This window comes from Sphaeramia orbicularis, unplaced genomic scaffold, assembly GCF_902148855.1.
Source record: "Sphaeramia orbicularis unplaced genomic scaffold, fSphaOr1.1, whole genome shotgun sequence".
Classification (NCBI taxonomy): domain Eukaryota; kingdom Metazoa; phylum Chordata; class Actinopteri; order Kurtiformes; family Apogonidae; genus Sphaeramia; species Sphaeramia orbicularis.
In genome coordinates this window covers 178,415-191,615 of record NW_021941621.1, presented here as the reverse complement: position 1 = coordinate 191,615, position 13,201 = coordinate 178,415, and the positions used below count along the sequence as shown (strand labels likewise).

Below are 13,201 nucleotides of genomic sequence, written 5' to 3'. Positions count from 1 at the left end.
TATGGTATAAACATATACTAGAGTAAAGTATGGTATAAACATATACTAGAGTAAAGTATGGTATAAACATATACTAGAGTACAGTATGGTATAAACATATACTAGAGTAAAGTATGGTATAAACACATACTAGAGTAAAGTATGGTATAAACACATACTAGAGTAAAGTATGGTATAAACATATACTAGAGTAAAGTATGGTATAAACATATACTAGAGTACAGTATGGTATAAACATATACTAGAGTAAAGTATGGTATAAACACATACTAGAGTAAAGTATGGTATAAACATATACTAAAGTATGGTATGGTATAAACACATACTAGAGTAAAGTATGGTATAAACATATACTAGAGTACAGTATGGTATAAACATATACTAGAGTAAAGTATGGTATAAACACATACTAGAGTAAAGTATGGTATAAACATATACTAAAGTATGGTATGAACACATACTAGAGTACAGTATGGTATAAACATATACTAGAGTACAGTATGGTATAAACATATACTAGAGTAAAGTATGGTATAAACATATACTAGAGTACAGTATGGTATAAACATATACTAGAGTACAGTATGGTATAAACATATACTAGAGTAAAGTATGGTATAAACATATACTAGAGTACAGTATGGTATAAACATATACTAGAGTACAGTATGGTATAAACACATACTAGAGTACAGTATGGTATAAACATATACTAGAGTACAGTATGGTATAAACATATACTAGAGTAAAGTATGGTATAAACATATACTAGAGTACAGTATGGTATAAACATATACTAGAGTAAAGTATGGTATAAACACACTAAAGTATGGTATAAACACATACTAGAGTACAGTATGGTATAAACACATACTAGAGTAAAGTATGGTATAAACATATACTAGAGTACAGTATGGTATAAACATATACTAGAGTACAGTATGGTATAAACACATACTAGAGTAAAGTATGGTATAAACATATACTAGAGTACAGTATGGTATAAACATATACTAGAGTACAGTATGGTATAAACATATACTAGAGTAAAGTATGGTATAAACATATACTAGAGTACAGTATGGCATAAACATATACTAGAGTAAAGTATGGTATAAACACATACTAGAGTAAAGTATGGTATAAACATATACTACAGTACAATATGGTATAAACACATACTAGAGTACAGTATGGTATAAACATATACTAGAGTAAAGTATGGTATAAACATATACTAGAGTAAAGTATGGTATAAACATATACTAGAGTACAGTATGGTATAAACATATACTAGAGTACAGTATGGTATAAACATATACTAGAGTAAAGTATGGTATAAACATATACTAGAGTAAAGTATGGTATAAACATATACTAGAGTACAGTATGGTATAATAAACATATACTAGAGTAAAGTATGGTATAAACACATACTAGAGTAAAGTATGGTATAAACATATACTAAAGTATGGTATGGTATAAACACATACTAGAGTAAAGTATGGTATAAACATATACTAGAGTACAGTATGGTATAAACATATACTAGAGTAAGTATGGTATAAACACATACTAGAGTAAAGTATGGTATAAACATATACTAAAGTATGGTATGAACACATACTAGAGTACAGTATGGTATAAACATATACTAGAGTACAGTATGGTATAAACATATACTAGAGTAAAGTATGGTATAAACATATACTAGAGTACAGTATGGTATAAACATATACTAGAGTACAGTATGGTATAAACATATACTAGAGTAAAGTATGGTATAAACATATACTAGAGTACAGTATGGTATAAACACATACTAGAGTACAGTATGGCATAAACACATACTAGAGTACAGTATGGTATAAACATATACTAGAGTACAGTATGGTATAAACACATACTAGAGTACAGTATGGTATAAACATATACTAGAGTACAGTATGGTATAAACACATACTACAGTACAGTATGGTATAAACACATACTAGAGTACAGTATGGTATAAACATATACTAGAGTACAGTATGGTATAAACATATACTAGAGTAAAGTATGGTATAAACATATACTAGAGTACAGTATGGTATAAACATATACTAGAGTAAAGTATGGTATAAACACACTAAAGTATGGTATAAACACATACTAGAGTACAGTATGGTATAAACACATACTAGAGTAAAGTATGGTATAAACATATACTAGAGTACAGTATGGTATAAACATATACTAGAGTACAGTATGGTATAAACACATACTAGAGTAAAGTATGGTATAAACATATACTAGAGTACAGTATGGTATAAACATATACTAGAGTACAGTATGGCATAAACATATACTAGAGTAAAGTATGGTATAAACACATACTAGAGTAAAGTATGGTATAAACATATACTACAGTACAATATGGTATAAACACATACTAGAGTACAGTATGGTATAAACATATACTAGAGTAAAGTATGGTATAAACATATACTAGAGTAAAGTATGGTATAAACATATACTAGAGTACAGTATGGTATAAACATATACTAGAGTACAGTATGGTATAAACATATACTAGAGTAAAGTATGGTATAAACATATACTAGAGTAAAGTATGGTATAAACATATACTAGAGTACAGTATGGTATAAACATATACTAGAGTACAGTATGGTATAAACATATACTAGAGTAAAGTATGGTATAAACATATACTAGAGTACAGTATGGTATAAACATATACTAGAGTAAAGTATGGTATAAACACATACTAGAGTAAAGTATGGTATAAACATATACTAGAGTACAGTATGGTATAAACATATACTAGAGTAAAGTATGGTATAAACACATACTAGAGTAAAGTATGGTATAAACATATACTAAAGTATGGTATGAACACATACTAGAGTACAGTATGGTATAAACATATACTAGAGTACAGTATGGTATAAACATATACTAGAGTAAAGTATGGTATAAACATATACTAGAGTACAGTATGGTATAAACATATACTAGAGTAAAGTATGGTATAAACATATACTAGAGTACAGTATGGTATAAACATATACTAGAGTACAGTATGGTATAAACACATACTACAGTACAGTATGGTATAAACATATACTAGAGTACAGTATGGTATAAACATATACTAGAGTAAAGTATGGTATAAACATATACTAGAGTAAAGTATGGTATAAACATATACTAGAGTACAGTATGGTATAAACATATACTAGAGTAAAGTATGGTATAAACACATACTAGAGTACAGTATGGTATAAACATATACTAGAGTACAGTATGGTATAAACATATACTAGAGTACAGTATGGTATAAACATATACTAGAGTAAAGTATGGTATAAACATATACTAGAGTACAGTATGGTATAAACATATACTAGAGTAAAGTATGGTATAAACACACTAAAGTATGGTATAAACATATACTAGAGTAAAGTATGGTATAAACACATACTAGAGTACAGTATGGTATAAACATATACTAAAGTATGGTATAAACACATACTAGAGTACAGTATGGTATAAACACATACTAGAGTAAAGTATGGTATAAACATATACTAGAGTACAGTATGGTATAAACATATACTAGAGTACAGTATGGTATAAACACATACTAGAGTAAAGTATGGTATAAACATATACTAGAGTACAGTATGGTATAAACATATACTAGAGTACAGTATGGTATAAACATATACTAGAGTAAAGTATGGTATAAACATATACTAGAGTACAGTATGGTATAAACATATACTAGAGTACAGTATGGCATAAACATATACTAGAGTAAAGTATGGTATAAACACATACTAGAGTAAAGTATGGTATAAACATATACTAGAGTACAGTATGGTATAAACACATACTAGAGTAAAGTATGGTATAAACATATACTAGAGTACAGTATGGTATAAACATATACTAGAGTACAGTATGGTATAAACACATACTAGAGTAAAGTATGGTATAAACATATACTACAGTACAATATGGTATAAACACATACTAGAGTAAAGTATGGTATAAATATATACTAGAGTACAGTATGGTATAAACACATACTAAAGTATGGAATAAACATATACTAGAGTACAGTACGGTATAAATATATACTAGAGTACAGTACGGTATAAACATATACTAGAGTACAGTATGGTATAAACACATACTAGAGTAAAGTATGGTATAAACATATACTAGAGTACAGTATGGTATAAACACATACTAGAGTACAGTATGGTATAAACACATACTAGAGTAAAGTATGGTATAAACACATACTAGAGTACAGTATGGTATAAACACATACTAGAGTAAAGTATGGTATAAACATATACTAGAGTACAGTATGGTATAAACACATACTAGAGTACAGTATGGAATAAACACATACTAGAGTACAGTATGGTATAAACATATACTAGAGTACAGTATGGTATAAACATATACTAGAGTACAGTATGGTATAAACACATACTAGAGTACAGTATGGTATAAACATATACTAGAGTACAGTATGGTATAAACATATACTAGAGTACAGTATGGTATAAACACATACTAGAGTACAGTATGGTATAAACACATACTAAAGTATGGAATAAACATATACTAGAGTACAGTACGGTATAAATATATACTAGAGTACAGTACGGTATAAACATATACTAGAGTACAGTATGGTATAAACACATACTAGAGTAAAGTATGGTATAAACATATACTAGAGTACAGTATGGTATAAACACATACTAGAGTAAAGTATGGTATAAACACATACTAGAGTAAAGTATGGTATAAACATATACTAGAGTACAGTATGGTATAAACATATACTAGAGTACAGTATGGTATAAACACATACTAGAGTACAGTATGGTATAAACATATACTAGAGTACAGTATGGTATAAACATATACTAGAGTACAGTATGGTATAAACATATACTAGAGTACAGTACGGTATAAACATATACTAGAGTAAAGTACGGTATAAACACATACTAGAGTACAGTATGGTATAAACATATACTAGAGTACAGTATGGTATAAACATATACTAGAGTAAAGTATGGTATAAACACATACTAGAGTAAAGTATGGTATAAACACATACTAGAGTAAAGTATGGTATAAACATATACTAGAGTAAAGTATGGTATAAACACATACTAGAGTACAGTATGGTATAAACATATACTAGAGTAAAGTATGGTATAAACACATACTAGAGTACAGTATGGTATAAACATATACTAGAGTAAAGTATGGTATAAACATATACTAGAGTAACGTATGGTATAAACACATACTAGAGTAAAGTATGGTATAAACATATACTAGAGTACAGTATGGTATAAACACATACTAGAGTAAAGTATGGTATAAACACATACTAGAGTACAGTATGGTATAAACATATACTAGAGTAAAGTATGGTATAAACATATACTAGAGTACAGTATGGTATAAACACATACTAGAGTACAGTATGGTATAAACATATACTAGAGTAAAGTATGGTATAAACATATACTAGAGTACAGTATGGTATAAACATATACTAGAGTAAAGTATGGTATAAACATATACTAGAGTAAAGTATGGTATAAACATATACTAGAGTAAAGTATGGTATAAACATATACTAGAGTAAAGTATGGTATAAACATATACTAGAGTACAGTATGGTATAAACACATACTAAAGTATGGAATAAACATATACTAGAGTACAGTATGGTATAAATATATACTAGAGTACAGTATGGTATAAATATATACTAGAGTACAGTATGGTATAAACACATACTAAAGTATGGAATAAACATATACTAGAGTACAGTATGGTATAAATATATACTAGAGTACAGTATGGTATAAACACATACTAAAGTATGGTATAAACACATACTAGAGTACAGTATGGTATAAACATATACTAGAGTACAGTATGGTATAAACATATACTAGAGTACAGTATGGTATAAACATATACTAGAGTACAGTACGGTATAAACATATACTAGAGTAAAGTACGGTATAAACACATACTAGAGTACAGTACGGTATAAACATATACTAGAGTACAGTATGGTATAAACACGTACTAGAGTACAGTATGGTATAAACATGTACTAGAGTACAGTATGGTATAAACATATACTAGAGTAAAGTATGGTATAAACACATACTAGAGTAAAGTATGGTATAAACACATACTAGAGTAAAGTATGGTATAAACATATACTAGAGTAAAGTATGGTATAAACACATACTAGAGTAAAGTATGGTATAAACATATACTAGAGTACAGTATGGTATAAACATATACTAGAGTAAAGTATGGTATAAACACATACTAGAGTAAAGTATGGTATAAACACATACTAGAGTACAGTATGGTATAAACACATACTAGAGTAAAGTATGGTATAAACACATACTAGAGTAAAGTATGGTATAAACATATACTAGAGTACAGTATGGTATAAACACGTACTAGAGTACAGTATGGTATAAACACATACTAGAGTACAGTATGGTATAAACACATACTAGAGTAAAGTATGGTATGAACACATACTAGAGTACAGTATGGTATAAACACATACTAGAGTACAGTATGGTATAAACACATACTAGAGTAAAGTATGGTATAAACATATACTAGAGTACAGTATGGTATAAACATATACTAGAGTAAAGTATGGTATAAACACATACTAGAGTAAAGTATGGTATAAACACATACTAGAGTACAGTATGGTATAAACACATACTAGAGTAAAGTATGGTATAAACACATACTAGAGTAAAGTATGGTATAAACATATACTAGAGTACAGTATGGTATAAACATATACTAGAGTAAAGTATGGTATAAACACATACTAGAGTAAAGTATGGTATAAACACATACTAGAGTACAGTATGGTATAAACACATACTAGAGTAAAGTATGGTATAAACATATACTAGAGTACAGTATGGTATAAACACGTACTAGAGTACAGTATGGTATAAACACATACTAGAGTACAGTATGGTATAAACACATACTAGAGTAAAGTATGGTATGAACACATACTAGAGTACAGTATGGTATAAACACATACTAGAGTACAGTATGGTATAAACACATACTAGAGTAAAGTATGGTATAAACATATACTAGAGTAAAGTATGGTATAAACACATACTAGAGTAAAGTATGGTATAAACACATACTAGAGTAAAGTATGGTATAAACACATACTAGAGTAAAGTATGGTATAAACACATACTAGAGTACAGTATGGTATAAACACATACTAGAGTACAGTATGGTATATACATATACTAGAGTACAGTATGGAATAAACATATACTAGAGTACAGTATGGTATAAACACATACTAGAGTACAGTATGGTAAAAACATATACTAGAGTAAAGTACGGTATAAACATATACTAGAGTAAAGTATGGTATAAACATATACTAGAGTACAGTATGGTATAAACACATACTAGAGTACAGTATGGTATAAACATATACTAGAGTAAAGAATGGTATAAACATACTAGAGTACAGTATGGTATAAACACATACTAGAGTGCAGTATGGTATAAACATATACTAGAGTACAGTATGGAATAAACATATACTAGAGTACAGTATGGTATAAACACATACTAGAGTACAGTATGATATAAACACATACTAGAGTACAGTATGGTATAAACATATACTAGAGTAAAGTATGGTATAAACATATACTAGAGTACAGTATGGTATGAACATATACTAGAGTACAGTATGGTATATACATATACTAGAGTACAGTATGGTATATACATATACTAGAGTACAGTATGGAATAAACATATACTAGAGTACAGTATGGTATGGTGTAAACTTTAAACACCTGTATGACATTCATGATCATGACCTCAGTAAAGGTTTGTTCTTCACAGTTCTCCAACATTTAGATCAAATCTAGAAACAACACCACAGCTCAGTGTGTGCGCTTCCACCTCCTGCACAAAGTGATCCAGTTGGACTAATACTGGCACAGATACCATATGTAGAATGAGTTCTGGATAAAATGGACACATGAATCCTGAAGGTTGTATAGTTTTCTGTTCTAGAACTGGACCTGAAAGTCAAAGGTTCTGTGCTTTGGGTGTTAACAGGACAGAACTGTGGGTCTGAACGTTTCTTCTGGCAGAATTTTCATCCATGTGAAATGTTGAATGTGTCTGAATGTGTCCACTGACTGATGGAAAACAGCTGAGTGTGGCTCTTCATCTGTGTTTTCCACTGGTATCCTTTATTTGCAGTGAGATTTTGTGACTGACCAAGACAAGAAATGTTTGTGTGTCAGGACTGAACATGTGTTTGTCATATTTCAGTCCTTGGTGCTCAGCTCAGATGTTCTCACCCTGACACTGACCTTCATTTTCAGCACAGGGATACAGTCACATTTACTGCAGGTGTTTATGGACAGAAGACACTCTGAAGCTCAGTGAACACAGGTTCATATCAGATCTTCCAGGTCCCATCAGAACCGGTCCACTCACTGTCCTGTTTTGGACCAGTCGGAACCATCTGGACTGACCCCACAACAGATGGACGCTCACTGTGACGTCACCCGAGTCCAACCGGCTCACTGACCACGCCCATCTGTTCATCTTCACGCGCCAGAGCCAGAGGACCCCCCCCCCCCCCCCCCATGACCCAAAACGTGGTTCTGAGGTCCACTGTGTGGGATTCGGAACCGCAGAGTTCTTCCTTCAGCCGAACACACACTTCCCTCCTCATCTGGTCTGTTGGATGCTCTTATTTTGAAATCAAGAAATGCTCTTATTTTAAAAGGTGGTAAAACCGGATGTTCTTTGGCTTGTTTCCCGGAACTTGATAATATTTGTAGAATGGATTTTTGGCGCAAAAATGCGTCAAACTGAGTGTTGCCGCTGGATTTATTCTCGGTATCGGAACTAAATGTGTGTGTTGGTGTTTTTTTGTGTGTTTTTTGTGTTTTTGTCATATTTCCAAAGTGGAATTTTAAGAAACGGTCCGTCTCGCGCTCCGGGATAGACTTTGGTGGGCGGGTCAAAGGTCACAGGAACCCGGAACATCAACAAAGCAAACAAAGGCGGATCCGGTGCTCCGGTCCCACAGCCTCCGGTCCCAGACCACCGACATGTCCGCCGCGCGGGTGCCCAGAGGCGGCCTGCTGGGGCCGGCCGTCCTCCTGCTGCTCCTCCGCCTCTGCTGCTCCCTGTCGGTGCCCCGCATCGCCTCCTACTTCGGAACCAAGACCCGGTACGAGGAGGCGAACCCGGCCCGGTCCGCCCACGGCTCCGTCCTCAGACCGCCGGCCGGAGAGCGCTGCTCCCCGGTGCACCTGACCGCAGTCATCCGCCACGGCAGCCGCTACCCCACCGCCAAGAACATCCGCAGGATCCACAGACTGACGGAGCTGGTCCGGAGGGAGGCCGGCAGGGGAGGGGGGGGAGCAGGAGGAGCAGGGGGAGCAGGAGGAGCAGCTGCCCGGCTGCAAGAGCTGCACAGCCGCTGGGAGATGTGGTACACCGAGGATATGGACGGTACCGAACCGAACTGAGAGCACAGAAACACACACACACACACACACACACACACAGGTCCAGACAGTCATAATACTGTCAGAGGAATGATCCAAATAATATAGTAATAAATAATAATAATAATGATACTAATGATAAGAATGATAATAACAGTGATAATAATAAATAATAATAGTAATAGTGATACTAATGATAATGATAACAGTGATAATAAATAATAATAGTAATAGTGATACTAATGATAATGATAACAGTGATAGTAATAATAATGATAATAATAATCGAGATAATAATAGTAATAACAACAATAATAATGATAAGAATATTTATAAGGATGATAATGATAACAGTGATTTTAATAATATTACTAATTATATTAAATAATGATGATAATAATAATAATACTTGTTATTATTATTATTCTAATCTAATCCTCCTGAATGTCTTCCAGTGGTGTTTCCTTCATCTGTGCACTGATTGGTCACCTTTGAAGGGCCCACATGGGATAACGCTTCAGGTGGATTTCATCTGTGCACTGATTGGTCGTTGCAGGCCAGCTGGTGGAGAAGGGGCGGGACGACCTCCGTCAGCTGGCGAGGCGTTTGTCCGTCCTGTTTCCGTCTCTGCTGTCGGAGGAAAATCTGAGGACGGGGAGGCTGAGTGTGAAGAGCAGCTCCAAGCACCGCTGTGTGAGCAGCGCAGAAGCCTTCCAGGAGGGGCTTCTGCAGGGCGGGGCCGGCACCCAGGCCTTCCAGGAGGGGCTTCGGCAGGCTCGGGGTGGGGCCGGCGCCGGTGAGGCCGCGGGCATTCTGGGTATGGCAGCATCGGCCCTGGCCTGCGGAGGGAGGGGTTTGTGACGCGTGTGTGTCTCCACAGAGGCGGAGTACATCCATGAGGTCGACGACGAGCTGATGCGCTTCTTTGAGCGTTGCCGTGGTTACGTGGAGGGCGTGGAAAACAACCGCACGGCGCTGATGGAGGTGGAGAAGTTCAAACACGGCGAGGAGATGGAGGGCGTGAGGAGGAGGGTGGCGGAGAGGCTGGGCCTGCCCCCCCAGCGCCTCACACCAGGTCAGAGGTTCCAGATGAACACACCCACTGCGCTGGGACACACCCACTGCGCTGGGACACACCCACTGCGCTGGGACACACCCACTGCGCTGGGACACACCCACTGCGCTGTGACACACCCACTGCGCTGACACACCCACTGCGCTGTTTTAAAGTCAGACATTTTAGAATTCTTCACTCATCAGCTCAAACCTCGGTGCGTTTCTGAACTTCTGCTCCACCCCAAACTGTCCCTGATTAAAAATTCTTGGTAGGGGGCGGGACTTCACTCCGACTGGTGGAACCCTCTGTCAGTGTTCTGTCGGGTTTCATTCAGTGGCGTCGGCGTCTTTTCCGTTCAGATCACATTTTTATTTGTGACGGTAGCGTCCTCCATCCTGACGCCGTTTATGACGTGTGTTCTGTTTGTGTAGATCTACTGGAGGCAGCGTTCTTCTTGTGTTCCTACGAACTGTCAATCAAATCTGTTCACTCCCCCTGGTGTTTCCTGTTTGATGAGGATGATGCTAAGGTATACACACACACACACACACACACACACAGCTGTGTAGAGCTGCACCACTTAGACTAAAATAAAATCCCCTTTTTTTCCCCTAAAAACTTTAATTTCAATTTCTGCTCTGTGTGTGTGTGTATGTGTGTCTATATGTATATATATGTGTGTATGTGTGTGTTTGAACACGTGTGTGTATATATGTGTATGTGTGTGTCAGGTGCTGGAGTACCAGTCGGACCTGAAGCAGTACTGGAAGCGTTCTCATGGTCATGTGATCACCGGTCTGTCCAGCTGTCCTCTGTTCCACCACGTCTTCAGGACGCTGGACAAAGCAGGACGCCCTCGCAGGTCAGTGATGTCACCGGGTCAAAGTGGAGCTGAAGAGGCGGGGTTTCACCACAAACAACAACAAACAATAACAATATCCCACAAAGACAGAACAGTCCGAACAGACAGTAGAGTATAAGACCAGTCCAGTCCCAGTCTAGTCCCAGTCTAGTCCCAGTCCCAGTCTAGTCCCAGTCCAGTCCCAGTCTAGTCCCAGTCTAGTCCCAGTCCAGTCCCAGTCCAGTCCCAGTCTAGTCCCAGTCCAGTCCCAGTCTAGTCCCAGTCCAGTCCCAGTCCAGTCCAGTCCCAGTCTAGTCCCAGTCTAGTCCCAGTCCAGTCCAGTCCCAGTCTAGTCCCAGTCCAGTCCCAGTCCAGTCCCAGTCCAGTTCCAGTCCAGACAGAACCAACCACAGATACTGAAGATGTGAATAGAAAATCTGACTGATGATTGACAGGAGGCGTGGCCCTGTCCAATGGCTCACATGAGACCTGTCACTTCCTGTCCAGGTCCACCGATGCCTTACCTGAACCCGCCTCCATCCTGATTGGCCACGCTGAGACGCTCCTCCCCCTGCTGTCCCTGCTCGGCCTCTACAAGGACAAGACTCCGCCCACTGCCGCCAACTACAACTCCCAGCACGGTACGAAGCCCCGCCTCCAGAGGCGGGGAAAGTTCAAAAGTTTAAGTTCAGTCAAGCAGATTTGATGGAGTTTATGTCAAATGAAAGACGAGGATATTGATGAGGATATTGATGAGGATATTGATGAGGATATTGCCGAGGCTCCAGTTGTGATTGATTGACAGGTGTTTGCCTTCCAGGTCGTAGTTTCCGCACCAGCCGGATCGTCCCGTACGCCGCCAACCTGCTCTTGGTCCTGTACGACTGTCAGCGCGGCCCGCGGCTGCAGATGCTCATCAACGAGTCGCCGGTTCGATTCCCGGGGCTGAAGGAGGACGCGCCGCTGTACCGCGAAGTCCGGGCCACGTACCGCCACCTGCTGGACGGATGCGACTTCTACCGCGAGTGCGAGGGACGGCCGAGCCGCGGACCCAACACCGAGCTGTGACGGTCCGACGGGTCAGCGAGCCCCCGGTGCCGACCGACAGGACCCGCAGCCCGACTGGAGCGGACGCACGAGGGCGCTGCGCACGTCCACCAGGATTTAGAATCAGCTGTGATCCAGGGTCGAATCTATGACGTGGGTTCAAAGAATCAGATTCAGTTTGTTTAAAGGTCCGGGTTCATTTGAGTCCAGATTCAGGATCAGATCAGAACTCTGGGACTGGACTCAGACAGGAGGGTTCCATCAGAGTTTCAGAATGGTTCTGTCCAGGAGTCCAGTTCATCTGTGGTTCTGGAGGGACCGGACCGGACCCAAAACCAGCCTGTTCTGGACGTTCAGCCTGGTCGTTCACAAACACATTCAGAAGAAAGTGGCAGAAACTCGCCTATAAAAACCAAACTGAGTTTGGGAAGCAAAAATGAATTATTACCAGAAAAATCAGACCAGTGTCCCTGTATCTTAGCGTCCAAATTCAAAGCTTAGGTAAATGTATCCGGCCGGATCCATTTCTTCTGCCCCAGTTCTGTGTATTTATTCTATTACAGAAATAGTCCATGTTTTGCTCATATTCAATCAGATCTGTACAAAATTCAAATTCACACTTGATATCATTGATAC

General features: G+C 37.5%; 1 protein-coding gene across 2 annotated transcripts; it reads left to right on the top strand.

The window, feature by feature from the left end:
* The first annotated feature begins 9,103 nt into the window (after window positions 1–9,103).
* Window positions 9,104–13,140, top strand: LOC115416550 (multiple inositol polyphosphate phosphatase 1-like). Of its 2 annotated transcripts, none has more exons than XM_030130352.1 (8): window positions 9,104–9,516; window positions 9,556–9,624; window positions 10,177–10,416; window positions 10,501–10,695; window positions 11,109–11,206; window positions 11,409–11,539; window positions 12,026–12,159; window positions 12,339–13,140. In XM_030130352.1, the coding sequence occupies exons 1-8, from the start codon at window positions 9,219–9,221 to the stop codon at window positions 12,584–12,586; spliced, it is 1,413 nt and encodes a 470-aa protein (XP_029986212.1). In that variant the 5' UTR covers window positions 9,104–9,218; the 3' UTR covers window positions 12,587–13,140. The 2 variants fall into 2 exon arrangements, with proteins under 2 accessions (XP_029986212.1, XP_029986210.1); XM_030130350.1 differs by lacking the exon at window positions 9,104–9,516 and having other exon boundaries at window positions 9,547–9,624; window positions 10,177–10,323; window positions 10,366–10,416.
* Window positions 13,141–13,201: the final 61 nt, after the last annotated feature.